The sequence below is a fragment of the Pogonomyrmex barbatus genome, unplaced genomic scaffold, assembly GCF_055798465.1.
Source record: "Pogonomyrmex barbatus isolate J1 unplaced genomic scaffold, ASM5579846v1 scaffold12, whole genome shotgun sequence".
In the NCBI taxonomy this organism is placed as follows: domain Eukaryota; kingdom Metazoa; phylum Arthropoda; class Insecta; order Hymenoptera; family Formicidae; genus Pogonomyrmex; species Pogonomyrmex barbatus.
Genome location: NW_028297108.1, coordinates 5,855,021 through 5,880,031, shown reverse-complemented (window position 1 = coordinate 5,880,031; position 25,011 = coordinate 5,855,021). Strand labels below are relative to the sequence as shown.

Sequence of the window (25,011 nt, the reverse complement as noted above, 5' to 3'; positions counted from 1 at the left end):
GATGGGAGAAAAAGAAACATAAACTCTAAAACGAATTAGATATACTTAAAGTATACGTACGAAGATCAGGAATAAAGAGATACCTAATCCTCTTTTTTCACTCTCTCTAACAATAATGCTCTCTTTGCTGCTGCCAATTTATATGGCGACCGTTGGTTGTCGCGCTATTCTTTTTTACGCCCGCATATGACGCGACAATTTTCTTCGTTTTTATTTTACAGATATTCTTTCTTTCATGTTTTGTTTTTTTCTTTTATACAAATTACTTAGGCATCGTGATATTCAGGTTTCACTGCGCTCGACCATTCTCTCGTTTTGACGCCTCACGCCTACGTCCTTCACTCGTAATGTGCAATTTACAAGCCGCAAGTACGTCTCATTTATACAAATTGTCGAAATAATTATTATAATAAACGCGACAAACGCTTGTCCCGCAGCGTGAATTTTGGTGTCGCGGCGCGCACGACTCTGCGTACAAGAGCGAGGATACGGGCAGGCGGGGAGGGGGGGAGGAGGGGGGATTCCCAGGGGATTTTTCTACAATCTTGGTGATGCAATAATCTGCCCTTAGACCTTACCTATTCACTAGACGAGCCTAAGTGACAATGTACACAACGCTATATCACTACAAAAGTTCTACTGTACACGATGACGCACACCACGTATCCCTCCCGCATCGACGTAGAATCGTACGGTCGACGACGACGAAAGAACGAAATATATGGAATATATCTCGTTCGCCCACACGCCATCTCACTCAGGGAATTTGTCTCCTTTCATCCTTTCCTTTTTTCATTCTTTGTATCACAAGTAATGATTAATATTACAATTACCTCGTCTAAGATAAAATTTTGTTTCCCTTTCATACACAGTTGTAGATTATAAGCGTTTCGTTTACAATTCAATATCTCTCTCATTATATATCTAAGTAGTAGATTCCTTTTTTTGGCTGTATTTGTCCGTCTTATACAAAGACCACCTTTAATGCCAAGGAGTGTCGAAATCATCTCGAAAGTCTCGCGAAAAGAAAGTTAGGCTTTATGTATTTTTTTTTTTTTCCTTTCAAGTATGAACGTGTCATTTCTTTTATTACTATTTTTTAAAACAGAATTTTAGTTTCTAAATAAAATGTTTTCAGAGATAGTCTTTTTTTACATTTGTCACTACGCACTATGTATGTACAAAGAATCTTTCTTACATTCAGTAACTTTATTTTCGTCTCTGAATATATAGTTACTATTTAAAAATGATTATATCTAATTTATCATACTCTGTGCTGTGTGGGAGAGGTGACGGCTATTTTCAATATATATATATATATTCAATCTGTGTGGTGTGTGTATGTATATTTTATACATATATTTATATATGTATATACATATATTATATATACACATATGCATAAATATACATATACATATATAGATACATGAGAAATGTAAAAGTGTATATATGTATATCTCTATATTTTATATATATATGTATACATATATGTACACACACGCACACTCATTTATATAATATATATGTATATATACTTTTTTTTCTACGCAAATTAATGTTATATAATATATATATATATATACATTGTATCTTTCTATATAATATTATTTTTATACAATTTTCTTGATCTTTGCTAGTTCTCCCTGACGTAGTAAGAGAATCGCTCGTTAATAATTCTTACATTTGTCATAGCAAAAAATTTGCTTTTCTTACATATAAAATATAATGGGGACGATGATGACGACAACAAAGATGACAGCAAAGATGACGACAATAAAATATTAATATGAAAAAAGAAATTAATATAAAATATACATATATAAATCATCAATATAATTATTACAAATTACGCAATAATGCGTAGCTAATTTAATTTAATCACTAACAATAAATTCATATGTGGGACATTAGATCTGAATCACTGGTTTCACGACCGTACAGATGTGTTAAAGATGATAAAGTGACGGTGAATGTGACGCCATACAAAACATATTACTGAATGCCGTAAGATGTGTTCTTTGTTACATTACATTAGATACAGCGGTACTAAAAAAAAAGTCTTACAAGTGTTCTCATTTGTAATCATCTCACTCGATACGAACACAAAAATATTTTTCTTTAACAAACTGCCAACCTATTATAAAATCAAATAAAAATGTGCATGACAAAGCAGTTACACAAAAGAAGTATCAATATCAAAATGTAACAAAAAGTGGACAAATTTTACATGTGTGGACGATCATATATAGTAAATTATACATATGAGCTAGACACAAACACAACAAAAAAAAAATCACATTAATCATAATGCTATTTTGTCATGAAACATATGTATATATCATTTATTTCAAATGATATATATAAAGTTTTTTGAAAAACTTCAAAGTATAATCATATATATATATATATATATATATATATATATATATCTTAATAATATAATAATCCCTTTATTCTTTTTGTATTTACAGAGTTTATTTTTTACATCCATCAGAGAACACTTGCCTCACATGATCATGCTCAATCTTTGCGAAAAAGAAAAGAGAATGTTCAATTCTCGCTTATGTTATAGACTTACACGTCTTACTGTATTTATACTCTGATTTTTGTTGACTGTCATACAATTTTACATAATTCGATAGCATTAAATGCAATATGCCCTATTTGTGTATTCCTGCGTACATGATGTTGTTAAGAAAATTTGTAATATCTTTATGTTTTCATAAATATGAGTAAAAAAGCAATATCTGCATTTTTGATTATTATTGTTCCACGTTAACGATCCATCTATTCTATAAATTCGAAATTAAAGAAAAATCTTGCTTTTTATATTAAGTCGAAAAGGCCACCATTCAAGGCCACACAGGCCAAGAAAATCAATTAAATTCAATTATCGAGAACATCTATTTTCTTTTTTTTTCACTTTCATTCGCTATTTTTCTTTCCATAATTCTCAGAGACTGTTAATACTAAATCTACCAAACGGTCATTTCTGACAGTTTCTGTTTTTTAAATATTTTTCAGATTTTAACAATATAATATTCCATCAAAATAAAAAGCTAGAAAATTCTAACATAATATCTTTACTTATGAAAAGAGATACATTAATTTAAAAAATAGAAATGATCAGAAATGATCGTTCAGTACTTCTAGCGTTAAGAGCGGTCCCATTTAAACATCTTGTACATTGGAAGCTGTTCTTCTCGAGCATATTGATTCTAAAAGTGATATCTGAAAATTGGTATGTTCTCCCATTTATATTTTCATGCTCCAAATACATTTACGCGTCAAATAACATAAAGAGTAACCTCAAAATTTCAAAACATCTTATGGTCGCACCATCTCAATTCATCGTCAAATAAGAAAATAGATTTATATCTATTGGAACGGAAAAAATATATAAAACAATATGTTTGAATGTTAAATTTCATCTATTTGTTAGTCACGTCGATTACTCTTTCGCGCGTATTGTTACGTTCCGATAACGACATAACTATACACAGATCAATTTTGTCGCATGAGGATGTTTTGCTCCTTTATTAACTAGAACATACCTTACTAACTAGTAAGGCTATCTTCAGTCATAAACGGATTTATATACTAGTCTCTTACATTATTGCCCATTATTCGGTGCATCTAATTAAAGCCGGATCTCAGTGTGATATAATGTGAATACGACCTACTTCCATATTAGCCTATGCTCATAGACTCACCGGAGTTTCACGTAACTCGATGAAGATTACACTTAGGTATGTACTGATTTGTGTCGAGGTGCCAACCTTTCGTGAGTGCGCACGGATAATGCGAGACAGCTTTACAGCCACGTTTCACGCAACCGATATTCGCGCCTGTCAGACCACAAGAGTCGCATACTGATTTGGCAGCATCCCACACCGCTTCTTGAAGTCCTGTTACTCTGCCACCTGCCAAACACAATCCCACTTATCATGCGTATTATTACGGGCTTTCAATATCGTTCTCTCTATCATTCTGTTGACGTTGACTTACCCGCCATGTATACCCCAGCCGCCCATACTGCGCACTGCTCGTGGAGCCACACCTCCCACCGTTGTTCCTCCCCGCCAGGATGCAGAGTCATACCCGTAAAAATGGCGTTTGTATTACTTTCCACGGAATTCCGCTTCTTCTTTCCCATCTTCGCAGAGAACTGATCTGCCAGACCCGCGTACCTCAAGCTCCTCTTATTCTTGCCGCCTTTCTTCTGTTCCGTCGTGATTTCTTGCTCGTCAGCCGATAAAATACCATCCTCCAATCGCTCTTTGCCGATCAAGTATGGTCCAAATAAGTCACTTAACACGCCAGCTGGAACCTGTTACAAACATTCATCATATTACTCATATCGTTAACGCGTGACTTTTCATTTTTAATAGCCTGTAGCGCTTTACATTTGGCACTGAATATCGTTTTTAAAAATTTACTTATCATTCTAATATCGTACAAAAATCGCGATTATGCTCAATATAAACGAAAATCTCTCAGACATTGGAACTTGAAGTATATATGGATCAATATACAATGTAGATAAAATTTATAAAAATAGAAATTATCGTAAAGATACAAGAACAATAGCACGTTTAATTAGCACGAGTCAGATATATCATATCGAGTTGCTATCATATCAAAGTATCGGGTCATTTAAAAAAAAATTTACACATACCGTGTACGTTCCAGTTGCGATATGCGGTCCGGCCAAATTCGGATGTGGCCTGGATGGATCTCCGGGAATAACGGAATGGGGACCTTGTTTGCAAAATACGCAGACCCAGGTTGAGTCCGTGGTGTGCGCATCGTATCGCGAAGACAAGGTTGAACTAAAGAGACCAGCTCTACTGACTTTACCTACGAACAATTGAGAATAATTGATAAAGCGAGTCATAAACGCAAAAACGAACCGCCTATAGAAACATTCTTCCATTTCAAATGTACGTACCCCTGTAATCCAAATCGTTTTGATGACTGAGCCTCTTGCTTCGGCCTCCGTTTCCATTGCCAACGCTTTTCCGTTTCTCTTTGCTCTTCTCCTCCTCTTCCTCTCGTGGTGCGTTAACCACTTGGATACTCAATGGACTATCCCTGGGCCCTTCCACGTGAACCACTGGTCCTCGTGACCTGATCGAACTCGCATTCGAACCAGAATCATAAGCCATCTCCCTCAGGCCATCGATTTTGATGTTCTTCTTCGTTTTCTTCGAAGCTTGATCCTGTTTCTTCGAGCCTTTGGACGTCCGCCTCTTCTTTGTCTCTTTCAGTGGAGAATCATCCGTTGTGCCAAAGATATTTTCTGTCGACCTGGAGATCTTTCTTTTGCTACCCTGCATTTTGCCCTTTTTACCTTTCCTCCCCGATAGTTTCGTATCTACTGTGGATGAAACGTCGATGGGATTACTCTGAACGTTTTGAGAATCGGTCATTGGCAGAATATTATTGTCGAGACCTTCGAATTTCACGGTGGCGTTATCGTCTTGAATTTGCGCGCTCGCGAGTTCCGCTTTTGATTCTTCATTTTTCACCTCCGGATCCGCTTCTACGATGCCAGCGAACATTTTCGCCAATTCTGACTCAACTTCGACGAAAGGATTCGTTGCCGTCGTCGCTGCCGCCGTCGTCACCATTGTTATCGCCGTCGTTGTCGTTGATGCTATCGTCGTCGACGTCGTCGACGTCGTCATCATCGCGTTACTCGTATCCTTTGGACTTGTCACCTTCGGAAATTCGGACAACGCATCTTCGCTGGATTTTCTTCGTGTCCTCTGATTTGTCGATGTCGCGTTACTAGCTGTAATATTCTCGCTACTACTCCGCCTTCGAATTGGTTGACTCTCCTCCGACCTTTCCTCCGTGATCTCGTCCACCACTGCCTTGTCCGATATTCTTTCCTCCGCACCTTTGGCAATCTGCTCTTCTATCTTGACGTCAGCTATGGAACTCGTCGTTTCTTCCAATAATGGATCGATAGTCCTTGGTTCCGTGGGTTCCGTGGGCTCGAGTTCCATGTCCTCGACTTCCGTTTTCGAGTCCTTGCTTAATCTCACAGGTTTTTCTAATTTTCGTTTTCTGCGTTGTTTGGTGTTATCATTCGAGTCGTCATTGCTAAAAGCTGGTGACACAACTTCATCTTCCCGATTTGGTGATTTCGATTTTTGTCTCTCCGGCGACATACTTTTAACGCTGGATGTATCCCTTTCTTCCACCGGCATTACAATTACCGAACCGATATTCTCGGCACTCCCGAGCTTTTTATTTCCACCTTCCAGTTTTTCCAATAGAGAATCGACACCTTTTTTGCCTCTTTTAGGCAAGTTCTTAGGTGACCTCACGCTCGTCTCCTCGTGCTTTCTATCTCTTTCAGACGAAGATTCTCTTTTAGGACTATCCGTAACATCTTTCTCCGTTTTAGAGAAATTGACTATAACAGGTAAGTTCCTTGGCATTTGCGCGATTACACTTAATGTATCCTTAGTTTTCACAGAAGCTTCAGGCTCTTTCTTATCCGCAAGTACCCTCTCTATCGTTACACTAGGCGGCAAATTTATCACTTTCTGCGTAAAATTATCTACATTCATTTCCTTAATCTTATCATGAAGATTCGCGACTCCTTTTAGATTGTCAAAGTTTTTCACCGATATCTTAGGAGTGGTGACCTCTTTCGTCGATAGTGAAACTGGTTCAGTAACAGGGTTCGGCGTCGGTACGGATGAGCTGATTCCACTGTCCGACGAGGTCTCCCCGTTGAGCGGTATCGGCGGTGAGATTATGTTCCCGTTTCGACTGCCCTTATCTACATTTCTCGCGGTTAAACTGATGGGAATATCCTGAGGTATTCGAGAATAATTCTCCGGAATAATCTCTGACGTAGACGAGAGATCTAAAGTACTTTGGGAGCCAGGTGAGTTTCTGTACTGATTTTGATTTTGCCGATTGTCTACCAGCATTTGTAAACTGAACAAAGGATTACCCGGCGTGTTTGCCGGCGTAACGCTTTTTGAAGGGACCGTGGGTGTATGCCACGTCGGTGGTGCTTGCGTATGAGCGAGTTGCGGAGTGAGTTGAGACGGCAGATGGGATGTCCGTGCCATGGATGGATGCGTGTAGAATCCGGCTGGACTTAAAGCGGGACCGGATAATGCCGTCGGATGGATATTGAGAGCTGTAAATACAATCAACATAGTTAATTTATTACAACGTTATAAAGAAATAACATAGCAAATATTTCAAATTAAAATTACCTTGACCCTGCGTCATAGTGAGATGATTCCAGACAGTTTGCGGTGGAGGTGTGCCAACCGGTGGTCGGCTATGACCTGGATACTGTCCTGACATTTCGAAACACGCCCAATTGTTTAATCTTGAGTTGCAGACGGTCACTAGATCGGTACTTTCTGATTTATGTTTTCCTTCCTCACTGCAATACTCTTTTTTGATGTTATTACATTTGACATTCGATTGTGACTGTATCCAAGCCGATGTTTTTGCTTTATTCTCACTTAAGCGTAATGGTAATACATGCGTGACGTATTTATCCAAAATTTGCTCACTCTCTTGCTTCAAATCACCATTCGTTACGATCTTTCCATTTACTTCACTACTACTGGCATGCAGTTTGCCGATGGTTTCAAACAATTCTTTACCTTTGTCCGAATTACATGACAACTCATTTAAATCAGAAAGCTTCAATAAGCCATAATCTACTTTCTTGTACTTTGCGTTACAAAAACTCTGTACATTGGAGGAATGATCTAATTGTCTTAAAATGGCACCGTCTACTGAAAGTGTCTCCTTATCGACACTTAACGAATGCGGATAATTGCAGAGTCGATTCCTTGTCTTACTGTAGGTATGGCTGCGTATACTTTCTTCCGAATTTATTACTAAATTAAGTGGCTCGTTATCTGCTACAGAAGTGGTGCAATCGGGATCACAAGCTTCTTTATTGTGCTCAATATTGTCCGACGTAACTTTTAGTTCGGCAATATTTTGCGTGTCAATTGAATGTTTTGACAAACAACTCAACAATTTAATATTTGTATCGTGATAAATTTCTTTTTGTGATTCAGATAAAATTCTGCTTGTATTCTTCACAAACGAATCCGTCGTTTTAGTGGTATTTAGCAAGCTAGATTTTGTTCCCTCACCGTAATCCTTCTGGCAGTTATCCAGCCTATTCTTTTGTTCCTTCTGCAGGGTTTTCGTTTGTTCGGATAGTGATTCATTAACTGTACTAGTCAGTACATTAGAATTCACTATCCTATCATTGTGTCGTACTGTTGATGATAACTTTATAGGATATATCAAGTTTAAATTAATAGCTTCCGTGGTATCTTTCGTCTTATAATACGAGTCATCTATGTCTTGCTCGTTATTATGTGCTACCAATGTTTGAACATTGATCCACCGCATAAAATGATCCGATAGCGCCCATTGTGGCGCAATGTCAAATATGTGTAGTCCTGGAATAAAAAAAAAATAATTTGTAATGTTCATATTTACATCATAAAATTTTATTACAAGTTCTGTTCTAAAGTAAAATAACTTATGCCAATGCAATTTAAAATGTCAGGTAATAACAGATCAACAGATAATATTTGTATTAAAATTTATTTTATAATTATAATAAATAAATGACATAATTTATTACAACATAAAATATTATATTCAACAAAAACTGCGGTTTTTACACAAAGATGTGCAAAAAAATAATAGTATAATAATTGTATTTTACCATTGCTGGAAACAATAGAAGAATTGTGACACCTCACACCATACTGAAGATCTGGAGTATATTTATCTTTCTCATTTATATCTTGACAATAATAGTAATATTGTTCTTTATCTGGAAAACTATTAAATTTTTCTTCCGACGATATATGTTTAGATGTTTGCAGAGATTCTGTAATCATAACAGAAACATTTCTCTTACAGATTTGACACACCAAGCTACAATCTTCATGCTACATTTTTTAATCGACTAGAGTAAGCTGCTTGTTGCTAATAAAATTTGTATAATTGCATAAGAACAAAAGTACGCAGTGAATAAAATATATCATAGTTTACAGATATATACATAAACATTGATATTTAAAGACCCACAATTTTAAAATTAGTAAAATCAACACATGATATTTAAACATCGCAACTCAGCAACTTGCAGTCTAGAAAATATTCATTCATTCAAATAAAACAAATGCAACAAATGTTTACGCTCTCATTTATCTAAGACAGGTGTATTCCAAGAACATTAGTAAGAAAAATAGAATAACGTTTTGTTTCGTTCCTCTAAATCACACACACACACACACACACACACACACACACACACACACACACACACACACACACACACACACACACACACACACACACACACACACACACACACACACAGCTCTCTCTCTCTCTCTCTCTCTCTCTCTCTCTCTCTCTCTCTCTCTCTCCCGTCAAAGGCATGTTTCGCTTTTATTCATACGACCCATTGACACCGACTATCAAACAGCTATTATCCGCTACGTGTATCGGCGACTCATCAATTCGTACACTCTCGAGCATGATCGCGACATATTCCGCGTCTATTTTCAATTCCTCATTCCGCGAAAGGCAATCAATTACGGAACTTTCTTTTCTTTTCTTTTCGCAGAAAATATCACGCGCAGAAGTGCGTGTTAAACTAGTTATCATTCAATTTCAACGGCATTAGAGTAACGTGATGATTATCGTTATCATGAGAACAAAAAGAGAACAAAAAAAAAATTCGAAGCGTCGCGACGGCGATCGTCTTAAACGAGATGTGTCCGACAATTGTCGTTCACGAAAGTCAATGACAACGTCGTCGTTATCGCTGGCATTCATGAGAAACGATGTACACGTATGCATTCACCACTCACACATTATCCACACATATGCGATCACCCGGTATCATCACATGCTCACAATCAGTGCTCCGAAAATCGGCGTCTCGGCCCAGTTCCCGAGAACTCGTGGCGTGCGTCTCGCGAATTCCGGCGGCACGCATCGCGCGTACACGCTGCTCGGAGGGTGAAAGGGGAAAACGGAGATCGAAAGAGGGAGGACGGAAAGAGATAGAGAGAGCGCACGAGTACAACGCGCACGCATTCACGCACTCGTTCACGCAAGCACGTAGTATACACGAGAGACGAAGCAATGGTGGCGAGCACGTTTATCCCGCACGTACTGTACACCACGGAACACGTACACATACTGTACACTTGTCCGTACACATCGATAGTGCGTCGTGCGAACACCTATGCACGCGCGAGCGAGAGAGCGAGAGAGAGATATAGGTACGGATAAAGGAGGGACAGAGAGAGAGAGACATAGGGAGACGCAGGGAGCAGACACCCGTGCAGCGGTGCCCGCACCGACGAATGTTTCCGAAGGGACCCCGCCGCGTGTCATCACCGTCAGCAACGCGTGCACGATGATGTATGTATTCTCGCTCGTGCCGCCGTTTTTGCGAAAACCGCGCGAGTGATCACCGAGTATATCGCGGCGACGAGACGGAACGACCAACCGGCGTGTCTCGCGCTTTTCACGCCGCGCGCCAGTAGCAGCAGCAGCAGCACAGCCGACACGTATCACACCATATATATATATATATATATATATATATACACACACACACACACATACCACGTACACATCAATGCGAGAAGGATGTACGCACACACGCACGAATGCACGCAGGATACGCACGCACGCACGCACGCACGCATGCACGGCGTCGCGTTGCCACCGGCGGCGGCAACAACGACGATGACGACGGCGGGAGGAAAAGCACGACCGGGCGAGATGCAGGAAAGGGGGCGAGGGTGGAAGGGCAAAACGGAACGGCATGCACGATATGCACGCTCTAATGTCGCACCACGACGTGGGCATACGTCGTACGTGCGATCCGGTGGGCGCACGATGCGCGCCGATCGCACGAGCACAACCGCACGACGACACACACACACACACACACACAAATATTATACATATATATCATACACACGCCACACAGAGAGAGACAATCCGCCGACGGAGAGAGCGTGCCGCAACACCACGACTCTCCTTATCTTTTTCTCTTCTCGTCGCGGGATAAATCACGCGGACGCACAATATAGTTTCACAATTTTTTCGACTGACTCCAGGCTCTGGCCACCGTACTACTACTACTACTACTACGACGTCGTCGACGACAACGACGACGACGACGACGACGACGACGACGATCGAGACGTGTGTCTGATCGTCACCCTCGCACGTTCGGGTACGGTTCGGCGTGCGAGACACATACGCGGTCGCGATCGCGATCGCAAGAACGGACTTTGCGCACACCTACCGCAACGAGGCCCTATCGCCGCGGGCACGGGCGAATTTACGATTTTCGGCCCAAAAATCGTCGGGGCATCAACCAAAGCAGTGTTTCAACAATGGTGGCCGTCTACACAGCGAGCCAGGCCGTCGTGCGCCGGCCCGACACCTAGCGGTGGCGGCGCAACCCACGTTTCCGTTTCTCGGACGGCTGACGCGCCACGATGTGATGCGATTCGAGTCAACGTGACACAACGCGATGCAACGCGACGCAACGAGAATGACTATGAACGATTCCGATCGGAGACGCGCGATTTCTTCGCGATTCTTACCTTACTCCTGGTCTCTTGAAGAAACAATTTTTAATAATCTGAGAATAAAAAAAATAGTGGTCATTCTAAACGGAATAGCATTTTAAATTTCAGAGGAAGTTTCCAGTTCGTGTCTCAACAAAGTCGTTCTAAAATGAACAATTCCCCCCCTTTGATTTGAACTCAAACTTAAAAAATATAAAGAATTATATCTACATTTATTTGATTGTATATTATTTTGTTAATGATTCTCATTTATTTATTCTTTCTTCTTAACATATTTAAAATATTGATTTGTTTAATCAGACGATCACGTTTATTAAAATTCAGTGTAAAAACATTAATTTTCTACAAAATTATGTTTACTGATTATTTGAAAAAATCAAAAGGCACTTTCACTTCAGATATAAACACGAATATACTATATAATACACTTTATTCGAGGAGCATTCTGAGAACATTTTTAAAATGTCCTCTGGACGTTTTTAGGGCATCCTTTGGAAGTCTGAGAATACTTGTGCATAAAATTACATTATACAACGATGAATTATGAATCGCAAATAAGGCGGAGAGTGTTGATGAATTCCCACGAATTTACATAAATCGTCAATAGCAAATTATAAATCGGGCGCCAACTTTACAATAATGATTGCATTCTCCACATTTCAAAGAATTTTATTTTCTTTTTTCATCTTTCGTCGATAACAAAATCTCTCTCAAAGTCAAAGGATAAAATTATTTAATTTACTAAAACAAGAACGAAATCAAATCGATTGTGTATCTTAAAACGAGATGAAAATTACAAGTAGCAAAATTCATTGGAATATCTTTAGTAACTTTATGTGTCGAAAGCTAGCAAATTTCCTCACTTGTAATTTTCACGTTTTTCTTTTCTCTTCGTTTAAAGATACATAATCTATCCCCCTGTCAACCAACGTCGAATAACCGTACTAATCCCGAGGCTGAATTTTTTCGCTGTGCAATACTCACCGGACCGTGTGAAATCGTTCGCGATCATACCCGGCGTTTCCCGTCGGCGGATTCGTCGACACCCGATTGAGCACGACAATCAAGGTCACTCCCTCGAACGCCGCCAGTGCCGTTTCGCAACTGTCAATTTCGGAAGGGGGGCTCCGCGCGCGAGCGACGCAAAAGCGTAGTTACATGGACGCACGTGCGTGACAGCTGCTCCTTCTCGAATGTTCCCGGGGCGCGAAAACGGCGCTACGTGACGCAATCCCGGTTTCTCGCGGGATGCCCATATTATATCGATAGCCGGAATGGACAGCCGGTTCCTAGATAAAACGCGCTGTAGAAAACCTCGGAATTTGTAAATTGCCCGACTTGATCCGATCCCCCTCGACTCTCTTCCCCCCTCCCCCCCCATCAATTCGGTCGGTGTCGTCGTTATCATCGTAGTCAATTTTATAAGAATAACTATGCATTTTAAACAAACGCGACGCGCCTCAGTCGACAGAAACTCGATCGTTAGAAGTTGAAAAGTCTACCTTTGTACCTGTCACGGTCACAAATCGCTGATCCCCCATTCGTATTTTCGTCGGGCATCCTAATCGCCGTTGGCGTAATCGCTGTCTTCGTTGCGCTCCCGATGTAAACAAAACATTATCATGGCGCAGCCCGCCACTGGCCGCATCGTGATGCACGTCGTGTGCGTGCCGATGTGACGCGGTAGAGTGACAAGATTAGCAAGAGTGGGAATGGTTTGCTGAGTTTGCCATATTTGGTCCATTGACATTATATGACAGTCGATTTCTCACGCGCGGGATATTTAGCATACCGCATGAAATGATATTCTTTAGACAACACGCACGTTTAAAAAGCAGCCCAAAAGTGTCATTCTTAAGACGTCTTTAAAATCATTTGCCAAAGAATGTCCTAGAAACATCTTTAAGACTTCATCTAAAGACGTCTTTACGATTTTGTATTGAAAAACGTTCCAAGTGATCCTGAGACGTATTTAAAATATGACAAAAAGACTTTGGAAAATTATTGTTTATTGAACTTTTTGAATATGCCACTTGCCTCGATAGATGGCATTTCACAAGTTCACAAGAAATTCGCAGTTAAAAAATGTTTCGATTAGGTATGTGCATAGTATCTTCAGCATGTTTTCAATTTATCGTTTCTTTGGAAATTGTTTCCCTTTCTTTAATTATTCTGAAATTAAACTATCCTTACCAATTTTACTTAACTATTTGCATTATAAATTATTGTATTAAGTACAAGTTCAGGGCTCGCTCTCATGTACTGTCGTTGTTCCATAAAAAGTCTAAAAAAAATTCAACACATTCCAATTACATTTTAATAAGATTTTGACAAGATATTAAGGTATCGACTCTTATAAAATTCTATAAAAATTTCTGTCTATTACAATATACATATATAAAAATATAAATAGATTAACAAAACCCAGCAAACACGAAGTTACATGTAATATAAATTAGTTAGTTGTAATTTTCCACTCAATGTAATTATTATATAACGCGTGTGTTATATAATAGTTACATTATTAAGTGGAAAATTACAATTAATATTTATATTATATGTAATTTCGTAATTGCTGGGAATCAAGTAAACATTAAACAAAGTAATCTCAGACAAGAGACGTCCAAAAGACGTTTCAAAATCATCGTGACATAAATATCTTTAAGACATCATAACATCTTTTTAATCATTTCATCAAAGTGTAATGTTCTTTGGATTCATTTTATGTTTAATTAAAATTTCTTTTTTTCTACAGAGAAATGCAAGAATTCATTTTAAAGAAATCATGTAATCGGTTATTAAAGTAAATAAATATGGCGATCGGACCGGGATTTCGCTCGGCGACGCCCGGCGGTATAGCCGCGCGCGCGCGCGCGCGCGGCGGGATTAATATGGCGGCCGTTGCTGTCGTCTGCTCGGTTTGACAGTCGGGCGCTCGTTCGTTCGCTCGCGTGTTTGTCCGTTCCAACTTTCCATTCCAACGTGTCATTTAAAGCTACTCGTATTCTCTCGACGTGCCTACGACGTGCTCCGTTCCGTTCCGGGCACGGTGTCCCTTTCCTCGATTCCCGCGGGACGGACCGCCGGAGCTCGCCGATCGTTAATCGCACGGCGGACGCGACCGCCGTCGTCTGCTGTGGGCGCGACGGCTGCGCGAATCGGTGCGGCGTATATGCGGGTCGCGATTACGGTGCGCGAGTCCCGCTACAGGCTCCTCCGGGGGAAGATAGATGACGGAAAGAGAGGAACGAGAGGAAAAAAATAAAAAGAGAGAAATGAACGCCCGGTGCGATTCGTGAACGCGCGCGATGTGCCCGACGCGTCGTCGCCGTTGCGGGGATGATGGAGGCCGAGGTCAGAGTGTCCCGTAGACTCGGTTCGATCGGGTTCGAGCGACCCGGTTTGTTATGGATCTCGGGGCGTGAATGACGTGTCGGCGTGCGTACACAAACAGCCGTCACGACGAGTCAGCCAGCGAGTGAGTCAGTATTAAAACCTCCGAACGCGCTCTCGAATCCGCAGTATTCGTAGCTCGTCGTTATCCGGCCGAACGATGAATCGAGACGCGTATATAATACGCAGGCGGACGCACGAAGCGCGAGGAGGACGTCCGGTTTGATCGGCCGGCCGAGATGCCGAATGGAAAGCGACGCGGTCGTTCGACGTAGCTCGACGTCGAGCGGATCCTATCTCGCGAAGGAAAGAGGGGAAGAATCGCGCCGGTGGAACGTGCGGATCTCAACAGATACGTTGAACTTCTCTCCCGAGGTTCTCTCGCGGGGTTACATGATGTCTCTATCTTACTCTTTCTTTCCTCTCTCTTTCTCTCTGCCTCCCTTTCCTGTTTGATTCTAGTCCAAAAGTAAGACTCGCTCGTTGACGAGCCAAGTGCAATTATTTGGCATCACCATAGGTTTTTCCTTCCACATACGACTAAACGGTCGGCCTCGATGGGAAGCGAAATTGATTGATCCAAAGCATTATGAGGAATATCTATGGAACACATCGCGACTTCAATACCGCGGGATCTAGGTATTACGGTTTTAATATAATCAGTGACGTGCGATGCACAATTGTATGTACATAGCGGCGTGTAGCAATGTTCTTAAAATATACTAACAGTGAAGATGCGAAATACATTTCAGAGATATATTGGACGTACTTCACTTCGCACGGCTGCACAAACGGAAGAGATCACACGTGTAAATCAACACTTCTTATTCGTCGACAGCTCGCTGATGACTTGAGATAAAAGGAAGGATATTTTTGAAAATTTTTCTATAATATTTTTTTATGCGTATCGCGAATGTAGTACGATAGAGGAATTTATTTATAAGCTGCGATGGGAGATGTGATCTCGTAATATTGAAGCGCGAGACCCTACCCCGAGGGAAGGTGCGATATCAGGATTATACGTCTGCCCCGTGCTGGATGCACCAGCCGCGGGTATTATGGAGCAGAGCGACGGGAATGACGTCTCTAAGGTAGAGGTTTCCCCGAAATCGAAGCAGAAGAAGAAGTCCCTCTGTCGCATGCTCATGAACAAGAAGACCAAGGTCGGCTGCCTGGAGTCTTCGTTCAGGGATGGGGATTCGAATAAGAATTCCAAGATAGAGAACTCGCAGCACGGCTCTCAGACCAGCACCAAACTGTCCCTGTGTTGCGCCATGACCGAACGTAGCAGAACACCACCCCAGAGTCTGACCGTTAGTAGACTTTCCCCAACGACGCTGAGTCGCACCTCGGTCAAATCTGAGATAGCCTCCATCAATGGGGATCATCAAGCGGATGTGCTGGTCGAGAAGGAAGAGACGCAGGCTGCGAGCGTTCAAACATCTCAGACGTCTCAGGAGTGGACTTGCGTAATCAAAAGGAGTAACGTAGCGATGGGGAAGGAACAGCGTCATAGTACTTATATAGAAGGTAAGTTGGAACTTCCATTCCGGTAATTAAATTCTGTTGATTATTTAAGCACGAAATTTGCATACTAAGTATGCATTTATACAAACGGCTAGCGCCAATTGGATAACAGGCTGATGAGCAAGAATTTCCAGACAACATACATGTTTAAATAGGCAGTTTAAAGACTTCTTTAGAACTGTACTGAAAAACATTTTTTAAAGATTTCATTAAAAGACATCTAAAGACGTCTCTAAGATTTGATAAAAAATCATTTAAAGACTATTATTTTTTTGGAGTTTGCTATTCATCTCGATAAATGGCATTTCGCAAATTAAGAAACTCGCAGTTAAAAAAACTGTCTCGTTTGGATATAGAGCATCTTTGGCACGAGATTATAATACATACTTCTGCTAATGAAAAAATTTCTGTCTGTTGTAATATTATACATAATAATAATAAGAGATATATATTTTAACAAAATTAAGTAAATATTAAATAATTTATTATTTATCAATTTATTTAGCAATACTAATTTCTATCCTGTGTTGTTGCTCTCATGTTTTCGCATAATTAATTTTTATTATGGAATGTCTAAAAATAAAACAAGACATCTCTATAAAGACTACAAAGATGTCTTTCAGACATCTTTAAGACGTCATAATGTTCTCTGAGTTAGGTTTCTAATGTTTCATTCTGACTACTATGGAGGAAAAGAATTTTAAAAAGCTCCGATTACATCATATCTACTTCTATCCTATATAATGGCACTCCTTTTCTTTTTCCGCGCATTGTATAATCTGACTTGATGATGATGATCGAACGACCTTCTACATCCCCTCCAACTTACTCGAAAGCTGTGTGTACCGAGCAGAGTATAACATCACTAGTGTATCGATATAAAGCCATTGAATACGTGGAGTTAGTAGCCGTCTTATCTTTGACGCACGTGCACGCATTTCTCTCTCTCTCTCTCTCTCTCTCTCTCTCTCTCTCTCTCTCTCTCTTTCTCTCTCGATTGCTGCAAGTGCGACTTAATACGCGAGTTGAAAATGTCAAGTCCGAGTAAGAAAAGGAGGAAAAGTTTTCTCGACAAGTTACGCCGCGCGTTTAAAGGAAAGGATGAATCGAGGGATCAGGCGAGATTTTGTAACAGCCAGGAGAAGGAATTCGATAGCGGGCAAACTGACCTCTCGGGAAACGCAGCTAATAATTCCGATCAAAAGATAAGAAAAGCAGTTGGCGATGAAACTCACGTAACGGTTCCAGGAGATATTTCGTCTGGGGGAGAGGAACAAAGTAGTATGAATTGGTCAGATTCGCGAGAAAATTGTAAGAACGTAGCTACCGCAAAAAGTGAAAGTTCCAGGTCTCCTGATATAGACGACGACAAAGGTGAAAGGAGTAACGTTATTAAAACTGAGCAGGGGGGTTCCAAATTAGGATCGGATAGATATATGAGCACAAAAATTGCTTTTATGAAACAAGATAAGGACATAGGCGTAAGTTCATCCGTTGGAGATACCGAGAAGGTGCGGCTCGATAATGAAACGAATGATTACGGTACTGAGTCTAAGAACGCGTTATTAATACCTATCACTAATAACGTTGATGTTACGTCCGACACGCGGAAATTTTTAATAAAACAAACAAAGGCGATTTCTCAAGAGAGTAGTGAAGACAGTGACTTCTCTGCAGACTCAACGGAAGACTCGTTCGAAGAATCTTCAGAAGATGAAAACGAACATCTGATTGAGTCTGAAAGAACTCAGAGATACATTAAGGATGAGTACTTTACAAAGGGGAAATATATCACTTATTTCTTCCTGGAAATGGAACGGCAGTTCTACAATCCTACCGAAGTTTACAGTATGGTTCACTATCATGAAAACGATTGCGAAAAGCCCGGGAAAGAAGGTACAAAATGATATACGGAATTTATACGCTGCTTAAGATTTCCTTATGTTTTTGCAAGTGTTTTACGTTTTGTTCGTATGGGATATGGAATTTTTCTCTTTTTCTAAAGCATCTGCATCTTATGGGATGATTAAATTGGCGATATACGTGTTTTCTGTACATGTATTAGTTTCTATTCAAGAGATGTATATACAGTTATTTTACGCCTAGATTAGATTAGAAATGTAAATGTTAAATAAATATACAGGCTAAGTGCGTTTAATGCTGTTATGTTGTTTGTGCGCAGCTATAATTGTTTTTTATTATTTTTTTTTATATATCTATTTCTTTTCTGATTAGTTTAGAATAATAGGGAATATGTGTATAAAATAGGGTGATTTCTTTTTACGTACATTGGTTTTATATGCCTATTTATACGTTTTGGAATTGGAATAACCACAGTGCTACTTGGAGTTAATCTGACAAATTACCTAACTCAAATTCAAATAGCATTGGCTATTCTAATTCCAAATAAATTGATCGGATAATTAAATATTGATGTACCTTGCACATATAGTCACACGACGACTTCAAGGTATTCATAACTATGCTAAATGTTAGCGGATCTCGTAATTTCATCATGCTACAAATCTGCACGTGCCAAGACTGCAATAGGTGGTAATTGAAGCAATTTGGTTTCATTATAACGGATAATGCCGTGATGCCGTTATCGGTCTATTTTTTAGACACGAAGTATATTTGCTCTTTGTCAGTTGTATGCTCTTTTAGAATTATGTGAATGATTTTTCTTTTGGCGTAATTGCGACGCGTGATTTTCGGCGATAGAATTTCATGCATGATTTTAAATTGTTCCAGGTGAATATTCTTCTTCCGGATCGTTATCGCCTAGTATATCAGGCCAATTACGCCGTAGATTACTTCACAGACGATCCGCGGATAATTTGATTGTGAACTCACCTACAAACTCTATGAGGCATTCTAGTCCAGACTCAATTAAAAGCGCACCGATTCAGCATAAGCCACGCTCAACGTCGCACGATGCTCTGTCCAAAAAGAAAGATCGTTATTTTTTTCAAACGACAGGAGTGTCTATGGATAGCCTGGCAAAGCAATCATTGCTCGCTGCACAAGTACTTAATTTAATCCCTACTCAGAAGGCACGGGAAAGGTATATTTCTCTTACAAAAATTATGTAGGAGGATTATTTTATTCGATAACTGAGATGATATTAAATTTTGTAGGAATTTTCTTCATGGAAGAATTGCCGCCAATTCTTTACTCGGACCAGTGGAGCTTGAGAAAGTATTGCCTAATCGAGAATTGAAAATTTTCGTCGGCACGTGGAACATGAACGGTCAGACTCCGCCGAAGGAATTGAATGATTTTATGTTGCCATCACACATAGAGACTGTTCCGGACTTGTTAGCTATAGGAACTCAAGAATCCTGTTCCGAACGAACCGAGTGGGAAGCAGCATTGCAGGAAACCCTCGGTCCTTCGCACGTGCTATTAACTAGCACTAATCTCGGTACACTTCATCTCGCGTTATTTATAAGACGAGATTTGATCTGGTTCTGCTCCATTGCGGAGGAGGATAGTTTTTCGACGAGACCGGGAACGGCTTTCAGAACAAAGGGCGCTGTGGCTATAGCTCTCATGATATTCGGCACCAGTTTTCTCTTTGTCACCGCTCATTTGACCGCACATCAAGATAAAGTGAAGGAACGGGTCAACGATATAAAAAGGATCGTTAGAAATCTTGACCTACCTAAGGAGCTACCCATCAGACAAAAGAGCAAAGGTATTAACGTTCAGCAACTTTGATAATTTTACGTTTTATATCGTGCTTAATAATTAAATCGTATTTTTTTTTTTTTTACAGATGTTACACAAAATTTTGATTGTGTGTTTTGGTGTGGCGATCTGAACTTTCGTTTAGCTCAGCCGAGGGAGGAAGTGATCCAATGGATCACAAATACATGTTTTCCGCAAGAGTCACCGATAAACATGCACAAAGACCAGTTGAGAAATATCCTGAACGAAGGCGCGGTATTACGTGGTTTCGAAGAAGCCCCGATTATGTTTCCTCCTACTTACAAATACGATCCGGGAACGCATAATTTTGATTCCAGTAGTAAGCAACGCACTCCTGCGTACACCGATAGAATTCTCTTCAGGGGAAAAGGACACGCTAGGGGATACATCAGACGTGTCAGTCATGAGAATTCTACTTCCAGTAAGGACGGAGTTATAGAATGCTTGGTATATGATTCTGTCCCCAGTATCTGCACCTCGGATCATAAACCGGTCTGGGGAGTTTTTAAAACCATATTGAGGCCAGGTATCGACACGTACGTGTCCATCATTTATTGATGTTTGAAGTGATGCGTGATCGTTTAGTTTAAATCCTATATATACCTATATATCAGTAACATACACTAATCTATATATGCGCCGTTATTTATTTTTAGAATTCCGCTTGGTGCTGGGCTTTTCAATCGTGAGATATACCTGGAAGGTATCAGAAGACGTGCGGCGGCGATGGATGATTCTCTTGGAACTTCAAAAGTTTGTTCGATTCAATAAAGAAATTCGAGGCTATTACAAGCGTGTTAGCACGATGGGTAATGTATTAATAGATAAAAATTTAATTTTTTTAGTACGGCAAGACGAAAGAATGATATCGTTCTGATAGATGCCGACGATTTCTTTTGTACGATTTATGTACTCGCTAAGTCTGTCCATTTTTTATAGCGGTGATGGGAAACACTTTTTTAGTAAGATTTGTATGATAGATTACTATTACCAGTGAACACCATAAAAATCTAGTCAAGCAGTGAAACAAATTGCTACCAAATTTAGTGACCTAGGTGAGAATAAAGATTTTATAAATGTACTGTCGGTGTATCTCCGACATTCGTATTGTGCCACACATATTCTAGAAAAATAAAGTTTTTAGGCTCTAATGTGATTGATATCACATTTTTGCCCCAAAAATTAAAAAAAATGGCGTTCTTTTTATAACAATGCGAGTTTTGTTAGATAAATTTTTTACAATATCTCTATATTGCAGTGTTTATTGAAATGTATAACTTGAATAATATCTCATAAATTAAAAAATTGCAAAAATTTGCATAGTATTCCAACTAATTTTATGAATGTCAAAACGCATTTGTATAGGATACTGCTACTAATGAAATGATATAATCGACATTTATAAGTCGAAAAATGAGTATTCTAGTTTTTATGTTTCCATTTAGATATAATATAAATTGTAGACCAAATTGTTGGGCCAATACGATATTAGAGAATTAATAGTTTAGATATATTTTCGTTTATTAATTATTTATTGGGACCACCCATTGTGCAAATCAAAACTTAAAAAAAATTCAAAACATTAGAGTATCTTTTCTTAAGCATTATATATATAATGACAATTAGCAACTAGTTATTGGATAACATAGCCATTTCGAATAATGTTGTGTTATCAGTTTTAAATAGTTTATAGCGTTAAAAGTGCGATGCCCATTGATAATAACAGATACTCTACTTCTCCGTTGTAGGTATTGATAATAATGGCAAATTATGGCTAATTATAAAACCCCGAAGATAATATTGTTACATAATAATATATATGCACAAGTAAGGTGTCTATACCAGTATTAGATAATGTTTGCTATATCAAAACTATAGAGAGAGAAAATAATTGAAGTATGATAAACGTATGATATGTGATACAAATTGTAGTCATATTATATAACTTTTAAATAATTAACTGTGTTAATTATATTATTACATTATTTATTTAATTACACTTATTAAAATGTTCAAACGATTTTTTAAGTACAAATATATATTTTCCAATTTGATTATAATTGTTACGATTTTGTTATGTTTTTACAATAAATTTATTTTCTATTACTATTTTCTATTTTGATTATCTTATATTCAACAATATATCTAATACATAAAATAGACACAATATTTAATGTATATAACAGGGGATGATATTCCCCTGTTTCTAATATACCAATTGGGAAAAGGAACAGGAGCACAAAACTACTGTTTGATAAAAAAAAGCAATATATGCAAATTATTAATTAAGATAATATAATTATATTTATATGTTGAAATGAACAATAGAAAAAAACTATAAAAATTAAGCTCCACAAGAATTCTTGAAGTGGTGTTTAATACGCTTAAAAAATTTCACTAAGTATACATTATAAAACATATAAATGTCTCATAGAGAAGAAAGTGCTTATACCTAATTAAACATATAAAGTATTAAAAAAAAAAGACAAATATACGATGTATTACATGTTAGGCAATAAGTAATATTGAACTGCAAGTATTTTAAGAAAGATGTGATTCAATGATTTATCATCTGTATTATTAAATGCAAAATGTATTCTACTATGTGATTACAAGCGAAATATTAAAAGCTGCAACATGACTTTGGAGTACTCGCGCTCCGGACAAATAATCAAATTTTAAATTCGTGAAGTACTTCTCTGTACTGTCTTGATAGAGGTATTTCGTGTCATGCGTCTCGGATGCATACTTTTAGTGACTTGTGATAACTTCTTCTTTGTAACCGTGTAGACAGGTTGCCAAACGAGGTGCCTAAAGACATCTTTTACTGAGCCTTCTATAATGAAGCGAGACTAAAAACTGTTGAGATCAAGATCTTTAAGTCTGTCGAGCAGGTTGCCTTAATCATGCCTTACCTAAATCGCGTTACATATGTAATTATGTACTCTCTCGATCTCTGTATATGCGTACGATTCTCTTGAGATTATATTTTATTCGGATCTCTCGGCTTCGATTAGAAAAGACAAGGAGAATGCAGAACAATATGTAATCTATGTTGCGATTATTTCTGTAATTATTAATACATGAATAAAAATATCTGAAAGTGAACACACTTCAGCAAACGACACAATTTGATTCCTATATATGTTGATTACCTTAATCTAAAAATTATATCGATCAAAGCAGTAGGAAAGAAGTATTATAAAAATCTTACGTGAGATGCAATTACGTAAGTGCAATCGTACACAACATAGATTGCCTGTTGCATCCAAAACCGAATTTGCTTTAATGACGCTTGTTAAGTAAAAGTAGTTTATTAATACATGTATAACATGCTTCTTTTTTTTTATATTTAATTCTTGTAGCGTCTGAATAATGCTACCTGCCCCTTTCACAGCTATTTCAAAACTCTTGTACTGTGATATATCTTTTCAAATGTGCAGGAACCAATAGTTGAATATGACAATTTTTTTCAAACTTGTAAAACATGATAAAGTCTATAGTGGTAAATGAAACGGAAAAAGAATCTTTCAATATTGCCATTTATTTATATGAAATGATATTATTTATATTAATGAAGTTTTTAAAATTAAGTTCTAATATTCCGCAAACATATGTATGAACATATGTATGTAACTATTTGCAGTTTTTCGTAAAAAGTTTTTATTATTTTAATTAACAAACTCTAATCTTATTAATTCTTGAATTTCTCATATCGTTTCAAAGAATATTTTGAAGTTTTGTTTTAAATATTTTTCTCCTCATTCATGGCAGTACCAGTTCAGGAATTGAATCAAAAGCTCACTCGAAGTTTACGGAGTAACAAAAACATTTTTATGAAAAACTGAAGAATTGATTATTAAAAGCATTATTTTTGGAACTTAACTCATGAATAAATGGCAAGATCGGAAGATTATGTTTGCTTTTTATTTGTTGCTTTAGAGTTCCTGCACAAAACAAAATTGTCAGATCCAATCGATCGATGAATCTATACGTAGCGTTCCTTGTCAGAATAGAATGTACTGTCTAATTAATCTATCGCAGATCAGAAGCGCATAGGTGACATGCAAAAATCGACAGCGCAAACTTTCATCGTATACCCGTGTATAGAATACACGAGCCTATTCGGATAAGTTGGATCCTCGTCATGCCAAAGCGAACGACGGGGATTCTATTTCAGTGTACTCGACTATTGTTCAGCTTTGTGCTTATATACGTTTAAATAAACCATTCAAACCCACGAGATACTTGGTGTCATCAAGATGCTTGGCGTTCCCACGATCTGGCTCTGTCCTTAGATTTGTTTTCTGTTTTTATACTGAGCTGATTAAAATTTTCTCACTTCTGTTAAACTTCAAATATATATCTATTTGGCATACAATGAGTACAACAGCCACACAGATTATGTGATGTATTACTTGATGTATCAAATGACGGCATTTCAAGCTGAGTTTTGAATTTTCCCGCCTCGGCCACGAACAAAGGCGTCTCTAGAGTTTCATTTCGGTGACAATCCGCGACGCAGTTCCGTCGAAATCGATAGAGGAAGAGGAAGAACACAATAGATGTAAACCGACGACGCGGTCGTCATCTGGAAACGTCCTTTATCTACGACGAGAGCTTTTTATCTTTTCGCTCATCTACGATTCGGTAATATTCTTCATGCAAAATAATAACAACCGACCGCTTTAGATATATGACTTGCGAATAACCTGGCATTGACATTCCTCAC

At 38.6% G+C, this 25,011-nt stretch overlaps 2 protein-coding genes across 11 annotated transcripts; one reads left to right on the top strand and one right to left on the bottom strand.

Moving 5' to 3' along the window:
• Nucleotides 1-24: 24 nt before the first annotated feature.
• LOC105430921 (uncharacterized) lies at nt 25-13,351 on the bottom strand. 7 transcript variants are annotated; one of them, XM_011644725.3, is made up of 7 exons: nt 13,151-13,351; nt 8,744-8,911; nt 7,251-8,471; nt 4,955-7,171; nt 4,682-4,863; nt 4,012-4,333; nt 25-3,926 (listed from the first exon to the last, which is right to left on the bottom strand). In XM_011644725.3, the coding sequence occupies exons 1-7, from the start codon at nt 13,206-13,208 to the stop codon at nt 3,724-3,726; spliced, it is 4,371 nt and encodes a 1,456-aa protein (XP_011643027.2). In that variant the 5' UTR covers nt 13,209-13,351; the 3' UTR covers nt 25-3,723. The 7 variants fall into 7 exon arrangements, with proteins under 7 accessions (XP_011643027.2, XP_088927770.1, XP_088927764.1 ...); XM_089071644.1 differs by having other exon boundaries at nt 13,159-13,299; XM_089071638.1 differs by lacking the exon at nt 13,151-13,351 and adding an exon at nt 12,633-13,042.
• Nucleotides 13,352-14,513: 1,162 nt separating this feature from the next.
• Nucleotides 14,514-24,522, top strand: INPP5E (Inositol-3-phosphate synthase). 4 transcript variants are annotated; one of them, XM_011644723.3, is made up of 7 exons: nt 14,514-15,680; nt 15,794-16,571; nt 18,246-18,464; nt 19,320-19,632; nt 19,706-20,265; nt 20,347-20,815; nt 20,936-24,522. In XM_011644723.3, exons 2-7 carry the CDS (start codon nt 16,100-16,102, stop codon nt 21,048-21,050), a joined length of 2,148 nt encoding a protein of 715 aa, XP_011643025.1. In that variant the 5' UTR covers nt 14,514-15,680; nt 15,794-16,099; the 3' UTR covers nt 21,051-24,522. The 4 variants fall into 4 exon arrangements, with proteins under 4 accessions (XP_011643025.1, XP_011643026.1, XP_088927773.1 ...); XM_011644724.3 differs by lacking the exon at nt 18,246-18,464; XM_089071647.1 differs by lacking the exons at nt 14,514-15,680; nt 15,794-16,571 and having other exon boundaries at nt 16,582-18,464; nt 20,936-21,088; nt 21,219-24,522.
• Nucleotides 24,523-25,011: the final 489 nt, after the last annotated feature.